At 40.8% G+C, this 17,305-nt stretch overlaps 1 protein-coding gene across 1 annotated transcript in view; it reads left to right on the plus strand.

Moving 5' to 3' along the window:
* Window positions 1–17,305, plus strand: part of eif4g2b (eukaryotic translation initiation factor 4, gamma 2b) — a 64,507-nt gene that overhangs the window by 35,074 nt on the left and 12,128 nt on the right. The window contains exons 4-11 of the mRNA XM_060924358.1: window positions 1,406–1,531; window positions 1,663–1,765; window positions 15,983–16,114; window positions 16,218–16,284; window positions 16,369–16,520; window positions 16,631–16,741; window positions 16,840–17,022; window positions 17,133–17,271. Coding sequence (XP_060780341.1) covers window positions 1,406–1,531; window positions 1,663–1,765; window positions 15,983–16,114; window positions 16,218–16,284; window positions 16,369–16,520; window positions 16,631–16,741; window positions 16,840–17,022; window positions 17,133–17,271 — 1,013 coding nt within the window. The remainder of the gene's footprint in view (window positions 1–1,405; window positions 1,532–1,662; window positions 1,766–15,982; window positions 16,115–16,217; window positions 16,285–16,368; window positions 16,521–16,630; window positions 16,742–16,839; window positions 17,023–17,132; window positions 17,272–17,305) is intronic.

Raw genomic sequence — 17,305 nt, forward strand, 5'->3', positions numbered from 1 at the left:
GTCATTGTGTGTAGTTGAAAAAATAAATAAATATATATTATATAATATATATAAAAAACTTGGTCACAAGCACGTGCTCATTGTTTACACTCCGGCCTTCCACTGTTTCTTCACTTGGGGTGGATTTTGGTAAATGTAGGGATTTGTGGAGGGATTTCTAGAAAAAATGAATGATGACAAAGACATTCGTCACTGTGACAAATGCTAGTAACTTTCTCTTCTTCACTGATGGATTATGTTTGACGTTGACGAGCGCCAGCGGGAACCCTACACGTCTACAGCCACTCAGCTTTTCATTTAGCAACAACTCGCAGTACTTTTAACTTTTGATGCCCAAGTACATTTCCAAGTATGTTTGTGCTTTTAATGCAAGTAGAAGTATAAATGGAAAACCTCTACTTTTACACAGCTATATGTTTTGCCTTTTGTTAGCTGCTAATTCTGAGTTATGAGCATAGATGGTTTACTATGCAAGCAAATGTTATGAATACATGGCGCTAATGTTAGTTTGCTTGCTAGCCAATCTCATGATTTATATTAGAGAATAAACTCCTGAAATAACTTGGGGGACACTGAACACCACTGGGCTGTCCAGCAACTAGCTAATCTTGGTAACATTTAAACTGCATGTGAATCAAGTTAAACTTGCGTTTGTGTTTTATATCCTCCTGATGAGACCCTGCCCATCCTTTTCTTTGGATACGGATGCTCCTCCTTCAGGCTTCTCTCTGCAAAGTTTAAAAAAAAAAACACCAAATGAAGAGAACAAGTTTCTTTTAACTAAAGCCACAAGGCTGCTTAGGTTTAGGAGGTGGATGAAGATCCTGTGGCATCTTGCGTCCACATTGCAGCTGTGGTGTGTAAACCGTCAAAATGTACTTGCTCTGAGAACTTTTTGTTTTATGCAGTTATTATAGCAACCCCTAACTGCACAAACGGCAGTTTTCAATGAATCCATAACTGTTAACATGAACTATGAGACTTTAAATGGCATTGTCGATAGATGTCGTAATGTACACAAGCTAGCCAGCTAAAATCACTGGAACTGACTAACTGGAAGTCTTGGACAAAAACCTTCAAACAGTCCAAGTCTACTGGAACACTGAAAATAAGGTGGATAAGCATACATCATACAACTGTTATGAAATTAACATCAGTGTGTGTGCAGTCTTGCGTGCAGTTCACTTTATACTGCACATAAAGTACAAGATGATGGAATATACAATTTGACCAAAAATAATAAATGACTTCTGGTCAAGTTTTATTTACAATTGACCCAACCTCTGCTTTAGCTGAAAACATTGTGTGTCTGTAGATGGATAAATATAGATAGATGGATAATTATAGGTTCTGCACCATGCTTAATATAACCATGCTTAACATAACCCTGACTATTTCCCCATAGCGAGTACCTGGGGAAAACCCCAGGGCCTAGCGTTCAGAAATGGGTTCCTTCACGAAGCACTAGACGAGATGTCACCTCCACTGATGAAAAAGAGCATCAGGATGCAACATTTAGAAAAGTAAGAGGGTAAGTATCTGTAGGTCTTTTGTTCTATTGTTTCATGAGTCAACTGATACTGTCAAGCTTAGATATTTACAGATATATTTAAACACGATGCGTAGATTTATTAATTATTTTTTGAATATTTCTTTTGGTAGGATACTTAATAAACTGACCCCTGAAAAGTTTGACAAGCTATGCCTTGAGCTCCTCAATGTGGGTGTAGATTCTAAGCTCGTCCTCAAAGGAATCATCTTGCTGGTAGGTGAAACAAAAATTAAATTTTCTATAACAGCAGCTCTGGTGTTGCCAGCTATAAGAAAACCATAGGTTTTTATAAATGTGCTTATTGTAACATGTTATCGTTTCTATTTTATGGACAGTACCAGTGAAAAGTTTGGACACACCTTCTAATTCAAAGGTTTTTCTTTATTTTTGTTAATTAAGAGACTTCTTGTTGTAATGATGGACTGTTTGTTTGCTTAGTTGAGCGGCTCGTGACACACTGTGCGTTTACATGCACATCCAAATCGAGCTACTGTCGGTAATCGAGCTAAGGGTCCCAGCAATGCACACAAGGAAATCGAGCTATTGTGTGAGGTACATTGTGCACCCGAGCCACAGGTGGCGCTACACGCCCCATCGTGTTGGTACGCTTCCGGTTGTCGTCATGAAGAAGAGCTATTCAAGAGTATAAACAAAGTTATCAGTTCCGTGTTCACAAGAAGAACGACGACGAGGACAGCAACATCGAGAGATGTTGTTCCTCCTGACCTCTTCTGCTGTTCGCTACTACTACTGTTGTCATGCCAACCGAGGCTGTTGTGTTTCCCGCTTGTGGTCTCGTCACTCGTCACTTCCGGAAGGGGCAGTGCTGAAGTAAGTAGCTCGACTACGTAGCTCGATAGGGTTTACATGCACCAAGTAGCTCGGCTACAATCACATAATCTAGGTCGCGTAGCTCGATTACGAGAAATCCAGTTCGGTTCGATTTCAGCTGAGCTAAAGCCTCGGTCACAACCGACCGTATGTGCTCCTACGGCCAGTCTACGTGCAAGAAACGCACGGAGGGCGCGCGTGAAACGCACGGAGAGCGCGCGTGTGACGTGCTGATTTTCAAGCTGCAGACCGGCCGCAGAGGTTCTTTGTCATGTCAAACAAACTCTACGGGCACTTGCGTTTTTTTCAGGTTGCAAGATAAACTTCCGGCCAACGTGCGTCTTTCTCCACGAACAAAAAAAAAAAAAAACGCAGCGATTTGGGAAACGCCAGAAATCGCACGGCCAAAAAATCGTACGTCCGGTTGTGACCTAGGCTTAAGGTGTTTCCATGGCATTTAGAACTTCGATTTCAGTCGAGCTACGGCAGAAATTCGATTTTCTCTATGTGCATGTAAACGCACTGAATGTAGATTACTACAGTTGTCGAATAGGACTATTTACTGTTTGATGGTTTCAAACACATTAAGAAGGCAAGAAGTTAGTCTAACTTTTAACAAGACACACTTGTTAATTGAAAAGCATTCCAGGTGACTACCTCATGAAGCTGGTTAAGATAATGCCAATAGTGTGCAAAGCGTCATCAAGGTGAATGCTGGCTACTTTGAAGAATATGAAATGTTAAACTTTTTTTTTAACCACACAATTCCATATATGTTCCATATGTTATTTGATAGTTTTGATTTCTTCAGCATTGTTCAATCAAAATCCAGAAAAACTTATAAGTAGGTGTCCAAACTTTTGACTGGTACTGTACATATTTTAGAGACTTGTGTGGTGCTCATTTGTTTATGCCATTAAAAAAAAAGAAAGAAAAGAAAAAAAGCCAGGTCCACAAATATTTGGACTTGACAGAATAACTTTTTTAGTGATCTTCCACAGTAAAGTAACGCTGGAAAAAAGAGGGTTGTGCTCTACTGCAAATATTTTAATTGCTAAATATTTTGTGACTGACAATCCATTTGCATGAGCAGTCAATGCTGATAGGAAGTTATGTACAGTGTGAGGACCTCAGCAACCAGCTGTATTCTAACATTAACTTATAGCTATCCTTGCTATAGGCTCTTTACCTGCTTGCTAATGATTTATTTGAAGAGTTTGGTTTCCAGGATTGACGGCGTTAAGAACATAAATAGACTGACTTATTGGTATTAACTTGAATGCATCAGTTTTGGATAAAATTGCGTGGTGTACATAACCATTTGTGAACTCCAGATTGATTCAGGACTTTTGCCAGCTATCTCCTGCGGTGAAAAGTACGTGTGAGAGGAGGAGCTGAGTGAATTGGTGTGCTGCGTGCAGCTCTACAATGAAATCAGATTTTACCAATTTTAAATATGGAAAAATAGAAAATCAATGTGGCAGGTTGCCACAAATAAATGTATGGGGGGGAAACACTGGAATTGCTTTATCTGGTCCATACTTGTAAAATATGCACTGTGTCCACATCTTCTAATGTAATATCAGAGAACATCCGTCTCTGTTTCGTAAAGAACGTGCGATTATCAGTAGACCCTTCTCGCAGTAGTAGAATCAGGGATGAAAGTCTTCTGGATTTACCCGGAAATCCGGATATTTGACAAAACTCTTGAAAATTTCCAGTTTTCCGAATGGAGAAATTTATTTTTCGCGTTCCTAGACACGGCGTAATACTTCGCATCGTCCTTGCATGGGCGCAGTCCTTAAATAGCCCAAACATAGTTTATTGATTAAAGACGTGTTCTTTGTTAACGGCGCGCATGCCGGAACTCGTTAGGCGCGCGCGCCCAAGGCGCGCCTTCAGGTGCATGAGCTAAGGCGTGCAGGACTGAGACCGTTCTGCGCAAGCACAACACAATCGCACTAGAAAGCATGTTCAAGCTGCCAGTGTAGCTGTAGTCTTTTTAGTTGCAAATTACAAGTATTTCCTCGTGTTAATAATTCGCCATGTCAAAACAAGCAAAACTTTCCTCCTTCTTTCGACGTGAAGAGAGGTAAGCAATTTATTTTATATATATATATATTTTTTTTTTTCCATCAAAGTTGCATTTTGTGGTTTCGAAGCTAAGTTTTAGTGCCGTTTCTAGAACACAGCATCAAGAAAATGTGGAAGAAACAGCAATAATGGAAGAGCAGGTTTCTAAGCTACCTAAAACTAGCAATGGTAATTATTTTTTGTTACATAATGTACTCAGGCTGCCAGTCAGTGTGTGACTCCCCCCCCCGAAAATCCTAGCTACGCCCCTGATTTACATGAGAAATTTGGTATTCATTGGTGTGTTTAAATTTACAGACAATACAAACTAATGTAGGGCGGCACGGTGGTGTAGTGGTTAGCGCTGTCGCCTCACAGCAAGAAGGTCCTGGGTTCGAGCCCCGGGGCCGGCGAGGGCCTTTCTGTGTGGAGTTTGCATGTTCTCCCCGTGTCCGCGTGGGTTTCCTCCGGGTGCTCCGGTTTCCCCCACAGTCCAAAGACATGCAGGTTAGGTTAACTGGTGACTCTAAATTGACCGTAGGTGTGAATGTGAGTGTGAATGGTTGTCTGTGTCTATGTGTCAGCCCTGTGATGACCTGGCGACTTGTCCAGGGTGTACCCCGCCTTTCGCCCGTAGTCAGCTGCGACCCTGTAGAACAGGATAAAGCGGCTAGAGATAATGAGATGAGATGAGATTTTTGACATGTTAATCATTAATGTACATGAAAGAAAAAGGCTTAAAAGTTATAACTTGTTTTTGTGAAAATAAGTACTAAAATGCAGGGTTTTGCGTGTTATTAAAATTTTTTCGGGGGACGTTGCCCCCCCATCTTAGTTTGACTTTCAAAAGTTCAGGGTTTTGTTCTTTGCTCCACTTTCACACTTTCATCTCTATAGAGGATTTCGACGTGACGTCACAGGTCACGTGATGCCCCGGTGTCCGCCATTTTGAAGGTCAAGCTAGCTAAGTATGTTACTGTAGCAATGTTTACGTTCAGTCATTTGGATGACTGTTAAAACCTTTCAGTCTCAAGTTTTTCCTTTACTGTATTTACTAGTTTACTGAGCTAGCGCGCTCGGGCAGGCTGGGAGCGAGCGCGCTAGCTCAGTAAACTAGTAAATACAGTAAAGGAAAAACTTGAGGCTGAAAGGTTTTAACAGTCATCCAAATGACTGAACGTAAACATTGCTACAGTAACATACCAGCTACTATGTTGTTGACATTAGCTAGTGCTAACAGCTAGCTGCTAGTGCACTGCTGCAACTACACCGACCCTAATAATACAGTTCTTGGTCATTGCCTGGTAACAGCAAATTTATAACGGGCCATGTCTCAACAGACTAAGAAGTTATTTCAATGACATTTAATAACATTTTGTTTATCCTGAGGACCGAAAGTAAATGAAAATGTGAACAAACCTTAGCTGTAATAAGATGGCGACCACCGGCTCCAGAGACGACCCGCTGATGTAGGCATGTTACCCAGCCTGGTTTTTAATGACATAGGTATACAGATCATGTGGGCCGAAGTCAGGTAAAGACGAGGGCTTCGTGTACTTCCGTACGTCAGTGAACAATCCTGGTGGAAGCAGGTAAACGTCGTTCTCTAAGCCTGCTAACCTCAATTTTTGCAAATACCTCTCCCTCTGCTCGCCCTGTAAATGCCCTACGTCGCTTGATAGTGAAGGTGTTTTCTGCATCTCGCTCCTTTTTCTTTTATGTTTTTTCCCTGGTATTTCCCACACGCCTGACTGCAGGTCAGGAAGATCACCCGCGCTGCAAAGCCAGAAAAAGATAGCCTGGTAGCGTGTACGGATCACGTACACCAGCATCATTGATTTTCGGGTGATATTGCTTCTTACTCGCGTCATCTAGGCCGGATAAAATACTCGACAATGAGACTTCGTCATGATCAACAGTGTATCGCTACCGGTAGTCGCCATATTTGTGACCGTCAAAATGGCGGCATAAATATTGTCGCTATGGAAACAATGACGTAGGCCGAAATCCTCTATAGAATGAACAGGTATGGGGGGGATGGAGAGTGGGGAGATTGTTCACTAGTTAATCGATTGCAGATGCCATCATGCTCTTGGACAGATTTTAAAAAATGGGTTGCCAAATATACTTTTGGCAGCAGTTAATATACCTGTCCAGACCACCCAAGTAAAGTCTGTGTAGAGGACAGTGACTTCTCGATCACAATTAAACCACCTCATGCTATGGCATGGGCATGTATGACTGTTGGTGGAACAAGCTGCAAGTAACAAGATGAATTCTGAAGTGTGACCTGATGTATGCATCAAAATCAACTTGAGTTTTTCAAGGCAAAGAAGTGGAATGTTCTGCAATGGCCAAGTCAGTCACCAAACCTGCACCTAGGTAAACATGTGTTTTACTTGCTGAAGGCAAATTGCCCCATGAACAAGCAGGAACTGAAGACCGCTGCAGTAAAGGCCTGACAAATCATCACCAGGGAAGAAACCCAGTATATGGTGATGCTTGTAAATTCTTCAACAGACAAGTATTAGACAGCTAAAATGAACAACTTTTTCAGTGTCCAGATATTTATGGCTTTATTTATTTTTTTTTTGTATAAAAAGAAAACATAATTGCTTGGTATGATGAATGTAATAAAACCGATAAAATGTTGTTTAGTGAATTAAAAATATGTAATAATTGACAAATAGCTGTAGTATGGGGCGTCGTGGCTCAGGTGGATAAGGCGCCATACCATAAATCCGGGGACCTGGGTTCAATTCTGGCCCGAGGTCATTTCCTGATCCCTCCCCGTCTCTCTCTCCCGCTCATTTCCTGTCTCTACACTGTCCTATCCGATAATAAAGGTGAAAAAAGCCCCCCCCCCCCCCCCCCCCCCCAAAAAAAAATAAAAATTCTTTAAAAAAAAAAATAGCTGTAGTATGAGAGGAATAAAACTCTGGGAAATGCTGTTATAAGAATCTCCTCTCCAGGGTGTTAAACGTCAGGATGGTAACATCACATCATTGATTTATTTTACTATAATAGCAAGCCTGTGTTATATTCCTGATAGGTTTTAATTTGTCTGTATTGAAGAAAGTTGAATAGACAAAGGATGTGTGATCTAGAGATATAGTCCTCTGCTCTCAAGAAGATTCTGCCTCACGGATCCAGGAGCGACAGTCACTGAGTCAGACACAGTTATTCAGAGATGTCTCAGTTTATTGAAAGACAAACATGAGTGTGTAATTAAAAATATATATAAAATTTTATTTTATTCTCAAGAGAGTGGTGTAGCAATATGATTGTAATTTCAGGAAGCTGAGTTGTCTGCGGGTGATAGGGTCACTTCAGTGGGTGATGGAGAATTGCTGATCAGGATAGCCTGAAAAACAGAGAGCAGATGTGTGAGCAAAGATAAATTTCAAAGATTTAACTGAACCTAGCCAAGACAAGTTGCAAGCATGCTGAGCAAATATTGATCAATCCCTTAAATAAAAGCTGTCATCTCTGACTTGCTCAATAGGGATGAGCGTAAATTTTATATCCAGATTTGTGTAAAGTGCTTTGTGACAATGCCCATTGTTAAAACACTAGATAAGTAGAATTGAATAAAATTTGTGTTCAATACAGTAACTTCCTCACAGTTCACTGTGGTGTGATATCAGAGAGGCTCTGTGGACTTAGGCGGAGATCACACTGAACAAATGAAACTGCAACGGAAGCACATAACGCAACGCCCAATAATAGTTTTGCTCTTAGTAGCTTTGGCATTGGAGGGTGAGAAACAAGTGTTTTTTTTTTTTTTTTTTTTAATAGAGGGAGAGTTGTTCATTCAGTTTAGGTCCATGAGACACCACTTCCATGAACACTCCTCTTATCATTTCAGACATCTTGCCTCTATAAGAACCGTACTGCTTTGATTGGTCTTATTGCCCGAAATGTTCCGAGGATACATTACACTGACATTGATGAGCCTTGTGTTATTCTCAACTGAATCAAGTGCAACTTGAACCAGTGCTTTGTTCCTACGTCTCTAGCAGTATCAACAGTTCTGTGGCCAAACAACAGAAAATTTGACACTTCTGCCGGTACTACCACTGGTCAATGTGATCTCTGCATTAATGTTTAGGATTTTAAGGTTTATTAAATTAACATGCACTGCCTAGCCAAAAAAAGTCACGCACTACTTTGTTAGAGAACCTTTAACTTTTATTACAGTGCACCTTCACCATGAAGTCTTCTCCAGCACACACAGCTTTTGGTTGGATAATTACTGCAGCAATTATGTTTCAGCTGGCAGCAATTCTTTTAACCCTAACTGATGCAGTGAGTAGATTCTCATTTCTTTAACAATCGCATCAGAAGATGCGTCCTTTTTAATTATTGGCCTACTTCAAGCAAAGAAAACAAGTAAGGAGACTGCTAAAATTACTGGAGTTAGGTTAAGAACTGTCCAACGTATTATTAAAACCTGGAAGGATAGTGGTGAACCGTCAACTTTTTGCGGAAGAAATATGGCCGGAAAAAAAAATCTTGACTGACTGCGATTGGAGAGCACTTATACACTTGAAGTTGAATCGTACAACATCAACAGTAGAACTTGTAACTGTTTAATGGTGAAAGTAAGAGCATTTCCACACACAAAATGTGACCAGAACACTCAGGATTGGGACTAAACAGCTGCGTGGCCATAAGAAAACCACTTGTTAGTGAGACTAATCGGAAGAAAAGGATTCAGTTTGCTATGGAACATAAAGATTGGACTCTGGAACAATGGAAAAAGATCATGTGGTCTAATGAGTCCAGATTTATCCTGTTCCTGAGTGATGGATGTGTCCAGGTAAGAAGGGAAGCACATGAAGCGATGTATCCATCATGCATAGTGTCCACTGTACAAGCCTCTGGATGCAGTGTTATGATCTGGGGTTGCTTCAGTTGATCAGGTCGAGGCTCAGCAATGTTGTGTAGCTATAAAATGGAGTCAGTTGACTCTGTGAACGCACTGAAGATCGGATAATCCAGTCAAATTGATTTTTTTTTCCCTAATGGCACGGGCATAAAATTAGGGCTCAAATAGTGAAAGAGTGGTTCAGGAAGCATGAGAATCATTTTCACACGTGGATTGGCCACCACAGAGTTCTGACCTTCACCCTATTGAAAGTCTTTGGGATGTGCTGGAGGAGACTTTACAGAGTGGTTTGAGATTCCCATCATCAAAACAAAATTTCAGTGAAAAATTAATACAACTCTGGATGGAAATAAATATTGTGGTGATGCACAAGTTTGTTGAAGCAATGCCGTAACAAATGTGCACCATAATCAAAGCTAAAGGTAGTCCAACAAAATATTAATGTGACTAGTAAGGGGGTTTTTTTTTGGGGGGGGGTTGGTTGTTTTTTTGTTTTGTTTTGTTTTTTTGGGCCAGGCAGTGCATGTGTTGACTTGGGACAAATGTGAGCTTATTTACTAGTTACCTAGTTGATTAGCTGTTCGGGAAGGCTGTTTCTAAATTACAGCCCCAATTCCAAAAAAGTTGGGACACTGTGGAAAACAAATAATAAAAAAAGAATGTGAAGAATTGCAAATCATGGAAACCCAACATTTAATTGAAAACGGTATAAAGACAACATATCAAATGCTGAAACTGAGAAATTTTATTGTTTTTTGAAAAAATATGCTTATTTTGAATTTGATGTCAGCAACACATTTCAGAAAAGTTAGGATGGGCAACAAAAGACTGAAAAAGTTATGCTTAAACTAATTTGGTTAATTGGCAACAGGTCAAGAACATGATTGGGTATAAAAAGAGCATCTCAGAGAGGCGGAGTCTCTCAGAAATAAAGATGGGGAGGGGTTCACTGCTCTGTGAAAGACTGCATGGGCAAAGAGTGCAACAATTTAAGAAAATGTTCCTCAGTGTAAAATTGGAAAGAATTTGGGGATCACATCATCTACTGTACATATTATTAAAAGATTCAGAGAATCTGGAGAAATCTCTGTATGCAAGAGACAAGGCTGAAAACTGACATCAGATGCCTGTGATCTTCAGGCTTTCAGGCGACCCTGCATTAAAGGCAGACATTTGTCTGAAGTGGAAATCACTGTATGGGCTCAGGAGCACTTCAGAAAACCATCATCTGTGAAAACAGTTAATTACTCCATCCACAAATGCAAGTTAAAACCATATATAAACAATATCCAGAAACACTGGCACCTTCTCTGGCCCCAAGCTCTTACGATGGACTGAGGCAAAATGGAAAATTCTCCCGAAGTCTGAGTATCAAAAGTAGAAATTCTTTTTAGAAATCATGGACACCATGTCCTCCAGCTTAAAGAGGAGAGGGACCATCCGGCTTGTCAGTGCACAGTTCAAAAGCCAGCATCTGTGATGCTATTAGGGTGCATTAGTGCACATGACATGGGTAGCTTGTACATCTGGGAAGGCATCATTAATGCTGAATGATTATATACATGTTTCAGAGCAATATGCTGCCATCCAGACACAATCTTTTTCAGGGAAGGCCTTCCTTCTTTCAGCAAGACAATGCCAAACCGCTTTCTGCACATATTAAAACTGCATGGCTCCGTAGTTAAAGAGTCCGGGTGCTAAACTGGCCTGCCTACAGTCCAGACCTCTCTCTCATTTAAAACATTTGCCGCATTATGAAGCGCAAAATACGACAAAGGAAACCCCGAACTGTTGAGCAACTGAAATTGTATATCAGGCAAGACAACATTTCTCTTTCAGAACTACAGCAGTTGGTCTTCTAAGTTTCCAAATATTTACAGAGTGTTGTTAAAAGTAGAGGTGATGCAACACCATGGTAAACATGCCCCTGTCCCAACTTTTTTTTTTGAAACGTGTTGCTGACATCAAATTCAAAATTAACATATATTTAAAAAATACGTAGGTACCCTATGGGTACATGTGGCTACTGCTTATAAATAAAATTTAAAGATATGGGACATTCCACCGAATGGGTGCCATTTGCTTGTTGTACCACTCCCAAATTAAACTTAATTTGTTATATCTTTTCAACACTGATTATAATAACACACATTTAACTATTCAAAATGTGTATTGGTCAACTTCAGGCTACATTACAAGGTTTGGAAGTCAAAGATGGCTGCATTTTTTTCAGTCCTGTTACCAAAACTCTGAAAGTAACAGGACTGAGTTTTTAGCCTAGGATTAGCTAATACATGGAATTAAGCCACATGGCGTCATCGCTAATAGCATGACCACACTTGGCACATTCTAGTGATTTACCAAAAATCTGTATTTTTAAGATAAACAAGTATCGTCTAAGAAATAATTTAAGTAACAGGACAGTATGTTGACATTGACCTTATCAGTCAAAGTTAAAAAATCATCAAATATACAGAAAAGTAAATGAGAGAACTAACTTTTGGGCCCAATCCCAATTCTAATTTCTACCCCTCCCCCTTCCCCTTGGCCCTTCCCCTTGAAACTGAGCTACAAGGGATAGGGCTTGAAATTCAACCCCTACGTATTGGGATAGCCCTTCAACGATCGCATACGTCATCGCATACCTCCGTCAGCGTTTACGTTAGCAAAACGCGACCAAATGCGTCACTGGCTGCGACCAGCCGCTACAGTCAGAGCCAGAGGCAGAACCAGAAATCTCTGCTGGCAGGGTGTGATTTGTTAACTAACACCACTGAATGGGATATCTTTGGCGCTTCGTGCACCACATCCGACAGAATGAGGTGTCAGAACACTCATGTAAACAATAAAAGCGAGAATAACAGAACAAAACGTACGCAGTCAAGCAACCGAAAACAATACTCACTCCCAAAGCTTTTTAGCAGCAGCTTGGATTTCAGAAATCGCTGCTCATTCTCAGCTCGAAAGCGAATCAAGCGGCGTGTTTCCTCTGGATAACAACTTAAAACACGTAAATAATGGAGAAAATACATTTATGACAATCTTTTGCCGCGGGAACCGCCATCTTTCTGAAATCCGCATGAAATCTCGCTGAAATCCGCATGGCATTGTGGGAAATCACTCAAACCCCTTCGTTCGGAGTCAGCTCCAGGAAAATCTCCGTTTGGAGGGGTACAGAAGCCCTACCCCTTCCCCTACCCCTCCGCGTTAACTGGGATTGGGATACCCCTACCCCTTCACGTGAACGCGCAAAATGGAGGGGAAGGGCCAAGGGGTATGTCCAAGGGGTGAAATGGGATTCGGCCTTGGTCTTCCCATGGCCTTCAGAAGACACAACTGATGTAACTTCCTGTTGAGCATGTGATTTATGGAATTTTCCAAATTTGTCAGATGGGGTAATATGTTTGGGTAACAGGACTGAGTGAAAGCCCAGGGACACAACTAAAATGTGTATTTTAACTAAGATATTGTGGATTTCTTATGAAAAAAATATATTTAAACCATGGATAGGATATGGAGTCACACAACAGTGCAAAAGAAATACTGTTTCTGAAGGATTTTAATCATAATATTTCATAGTTAAGTATAAAGTTAGAGTGCGGGGACAGGTAACATGTTATTTTTCAGTGTTTTAGGTAGTTTTTATTAATCCTTACAATTATATATCTTAAATTTGAAATCAGATCAATGTGCAGGACATTCTGTGTAATAAGGAAATTTATTTTAAAGTATATTTTTATGTGTATTTATACATATAATTTTCTAGTGACGGAAATGACACCGATTCGGTGGAATGGCTCCTTCATGTCCATACAGTAAATATAGCATATATTTTACTCTATGAGGCAGTAGCCACAAAAATGAAGTGTAATCCAAAAATGAACCATTTAAAGGTCATAGGCAATGGTCGGAGGTGAAACGTAGAATATCAACTTTGTCTAGAAGAATGACCCAAAAAGTGAATTCAATCTTCTTAGTGTCTAATTTGCACCCTAAAATTGAATAAAACGGTTAAAATATACTGTTTTGCCCAATTTCAGAAGGTTTGTTTACATCTTACTTATGCGCATTTTCACCGCCAGGGGACCGTCGTCGTAACGTCATTCAAGCCAAACAGACCGGGAGCAGTTCTGTGTTTACCTGGGAACCGAGCATATGTGTATGGACTTTGGTCGTGAGAGTTTGTGTAAAATGTCTGAAAGCGATAGCGATTTTGAAGTAGGAACTCTCCAAATTGAATATCGAGAGGTGAAGCCATATATGTATGACCCTATGGCCATTGCGAAGCAGTCGGTGAATGCGGCTCACTGGTTTGGCCGTGCGGCCTCGGAATCGGACAGCGACTCGGCCGACTCTGATCGCGGTGACCCCGGACCTCAACAAGACTCGCACCCAAACGATTTATCCTGGTAGTTATGATAAATTCCTACATTTGTCATAATACTAAATAAGAGCCCTTTCGAAGAATAATTAAACCGCCCTCCCTAGTGGATATAGGGAACGATTACTTGACAGTGCACCGGTAGGCTACATTAGCCTGCCATCCGCGGCATTATACTATTTATAGCCTACTCTGAGCGAAGAAATATCTGTTTGTCTCATTTCCACAATGATTGTACAGGATCTCTCAGGATTCTTGACTTGTCAATTGCAAGCAAAAGTAAAAATGTTTACCTCCAATCTTCTCCTTTTTGCTTGAGCGTCGCTGGTCCGTTTCTTCTTTGACTGCTTGATTTTGTTTCACGCGCACAATCCACTCTCTCCGTCTCTTCTCCTCTTCTGGAAAAAAAAACAATCCTCTGGCTTCACATGCACAATCCACTCTCTCCGCCTCGTCTCTTCTTTCGGAAAAAGCCAACCCACTCGCTCCGCCTCTTCTCCTTTTTTGGAAAAAGCCAACCCTCTCGCTCTGCCTCTTCTCCTTTTTTGGCAAAAGCCAACCCTCTCGCTCTGCCTCTTCTCCTTTTTCGGGAAAAAGCCAACCCACTCACTCCGCCTCTTCTCCGTTTTTGGACAAAGCCAACCCTCTTGCTCTGCCTCTTCTCCTTTTTTGGAAAAAGCCAACCCTCTCGCTCTGCCTCTTCTCCTTTTTCGGAAAAAGCCAACCCTCTCGCTCTGCCTCTTCTCCTTTTTCGGAAAAAGCCAACCCTCTCGCTCTGCCTCTTCTCCTTTTTCGGAAAAAGCCAACCCTCTCGCTCTGCCTTTTCTCCTTTTTCAGAAAAAACCAACCCACTCACTCCGCCTCTTCTCCTCTTTCGGAAAAAGCCAACCCTCTCGCTCCGCCTCTTCTCCGTTTTCGGAAAAAGCCAATCCTCTCGTTCCGCCTCTTCTCCTTTCTTGGAAAAAGCCAACCCTCTCGCTCTGCCTCTTCTCCTTTTTCGGAAAAAGCCAACCCACTCGCTCTGCCTCTTCTCCTCTTTCGGAAAAAGCCAACCCTCTCGCTCCGCCTCTTCTCCGTTTTCGGAAAAAGCCAATCCTCTCGTTCCACCTCTTCTCCTTTTTCGGAAAAAGCCAACCCTCCCGTTCCGCCTCTCTCCTCTTCCGGAAAAAGCCAATCCACTCTCTCTGCCTCTTCTCCTCTCTCGGAAAAAGGTAAAAACTTCTTCCTGAACCGGTCCCGTTGTTACAGTTCACTGCACAACAATAAGGCATGGGGTTTTTTTTTTTTTTTTGGAAATTCCCGAACGCACGTCTGCAATCAAGCCGAATGGCAATGAAAATACATGGAAGTGGACTCAACTCAAGCGGTTTGTTTGTCTTAAATGACGTCACGCACCGAGTGGTCACAAAAATAGCCGAACAGAAATTCGCTATGATCTGCGCTAACTTATTTTAATTATTACTTATTAACAATACTTCTTGGGACCAGAAGAAAATTACAGAGGGTTTTTTAACATATAAAGTTTCAAATGTGCAAAAAATTAAAACCGTTGCCTGTGAGCTTTAAAAATCACAGAAGTAAAATATACCAAGTGTCTGTACTTTATATTATTCTACTCTTACCTCTTACAGTTTTCAAAACTGAAACCTCCGAACCGACACTGACATACATGCTGTCACCATGACCGAAACTCTTATTTCCTGGAAAAGGCCTGGCGCTAGAGCTCAATGGTCTCAATACTCTTTTTGACAACTTCCCATAACTCGAAAGTGCGTCACATCTACATCACACATAGGACCACTAGCCAAAGAAGGCGAGAAAAGGGGGACAACCTGGAGTTTCTATGATTTTGCAAATTATCTCATCGTTTTTATTTACAGTCTACATAGCGTCCCAGCTTTTTTTGGAATTGGGGTTGTACATGTTCATGCATATCCTAGCATCTTAAATGGAAGTAAAGATGTAGAGAAATTCCTGCCTTTCTCTCATGTATAATTAATTTTTTATTTTTAAAATTTTTTTTTAAGATTTTAAGGCATTGAAAAGCATTAACATTATTTTTGATTACTTTTTTCAAGGACACTTTTTTAAGTTGTTATATACTGTAGATCTGAGTAAGAAAGAATTTACCATCATGCTTGCATTTAATTATTTAACATTGTCCTTGCAGCAGATTTTCAAAAGCTTAATGCTCCTCATTACGTAGCAATTTTGTTGTTATATTCCAGTTGTCGTCTTCTATCTCCGTTTGTAGATCGTAGACAAAGCCCTAGAAGAGCCAAAATACAGCTCGCTCTATGCTCAGCTATGTCTGCGTTTGGCAGAGGATGCACCAAACTTTGACGGCCCAGGACCTGAGATTCAAACCCCTCCAAAACAGAGTACAGTAAGTTTGCAGTACAGTGAACTGTTTTGTTCTGTGTATGAAGGTTATTTTTCTTTTCACTGTTTTGTGACTAAATCCTGCTGCCTTGCATCATGCTTTATAGACTTTCAGAAGACTTCTGATTACCAAACTTCAAGATGAATTTGAGAACCGCACCAAAAATGTTGAAAGTGAGTATTGCCAACTTCCCCTCTTTGTTCATGATTTTGGACATTGTTGCTGAACAATTATACCCTTCAATCTCCTTCTTGTAGTCTACGACAAAAAAGATGGCCCTCTCACTTCAGAAGAAGAGGAGCAGCGTGCCATTGCTAAGCTCAAGATGCTTGGTAACATTAAATTCATTGGGGAACTTGGCAAACTTGATCTCATCCATGAATCTATCCTTCATAAGTGCATCAAAACAGTAAGTATTATGTGGTACAGTTTTTTTTTTTTTCTTCCTATGTTATGGTATTTTTTTATGTCCATGGGTTTTTAATTTTTTTATTTTTCTTATTTTTAAATTCCCTTAAGCTTTTGGAAAAGAAGAAGAGGATCCAGCTTAAGGATATGGGGGAAGATCTGGAGTGCCTCTGTCAGATAATGAGAACTGTGGGTCCTAGACTTGATCATGAAAAAGCCAAGGTAAATGGGCAGGGTTTAAGGAACATTGATACCACCACATAATTTTTGTTACTGTCCAATTTTTGGTAATCATGAACAAATTTTCCTAAACCCCACAGTCTTTAATGGATCAGTACTTTGGTCGCATGCGATCCTTAATGAACAACAAGGACATGCCAGCCAGGATTCGTTTCCTATTGCAAGACACGCTGGAGCTACGGGAGAACAATTGGGTTCCTCGCAAAGCCTTTATTGACAACGGACCAAAGACGATTAATCAGATTCATCAGGAAGCAGTGAAGGTGAATTACTGCTTTGTCTTTCCTAATCTTTTGTTTTAAGAAACTCTTCAGTCCTTTTCTTCACCTTATTTGACTTGGCAGTAGGTAATTAAATGTCATCCTTTCTCCAGGAATTGGGTGTCTTCATTCCACCCATGAGCCATGGATTTAGAATGGACTTCTTTCTGGAAGGGCCCTTCATGCCATTCAAGATGAAACTGGACAGAGAAACTCTGGGAGGATTGGCTGACATGTTTGGACAAATGCCAGGTGAGCTTGGCATCAACAGTGAATATTTTGTACA

Source organism: Neoarius graeffei, chromosome 6 (genome assembly GCF_027579695.1).
Source record: "Neoarius graeffei isolate fNeoGra1 chromosome 6, fNeoGra1.pri, whole genome shotgun sequence".
In the NCBI taxonomy this organism is placed as follows: domain Eukaryota; kingdom Metazoa; phylum Chordata; class Actinopteri; order Siluriformes; family Ariidae; genus Neoarius; species Neoarius graeffei.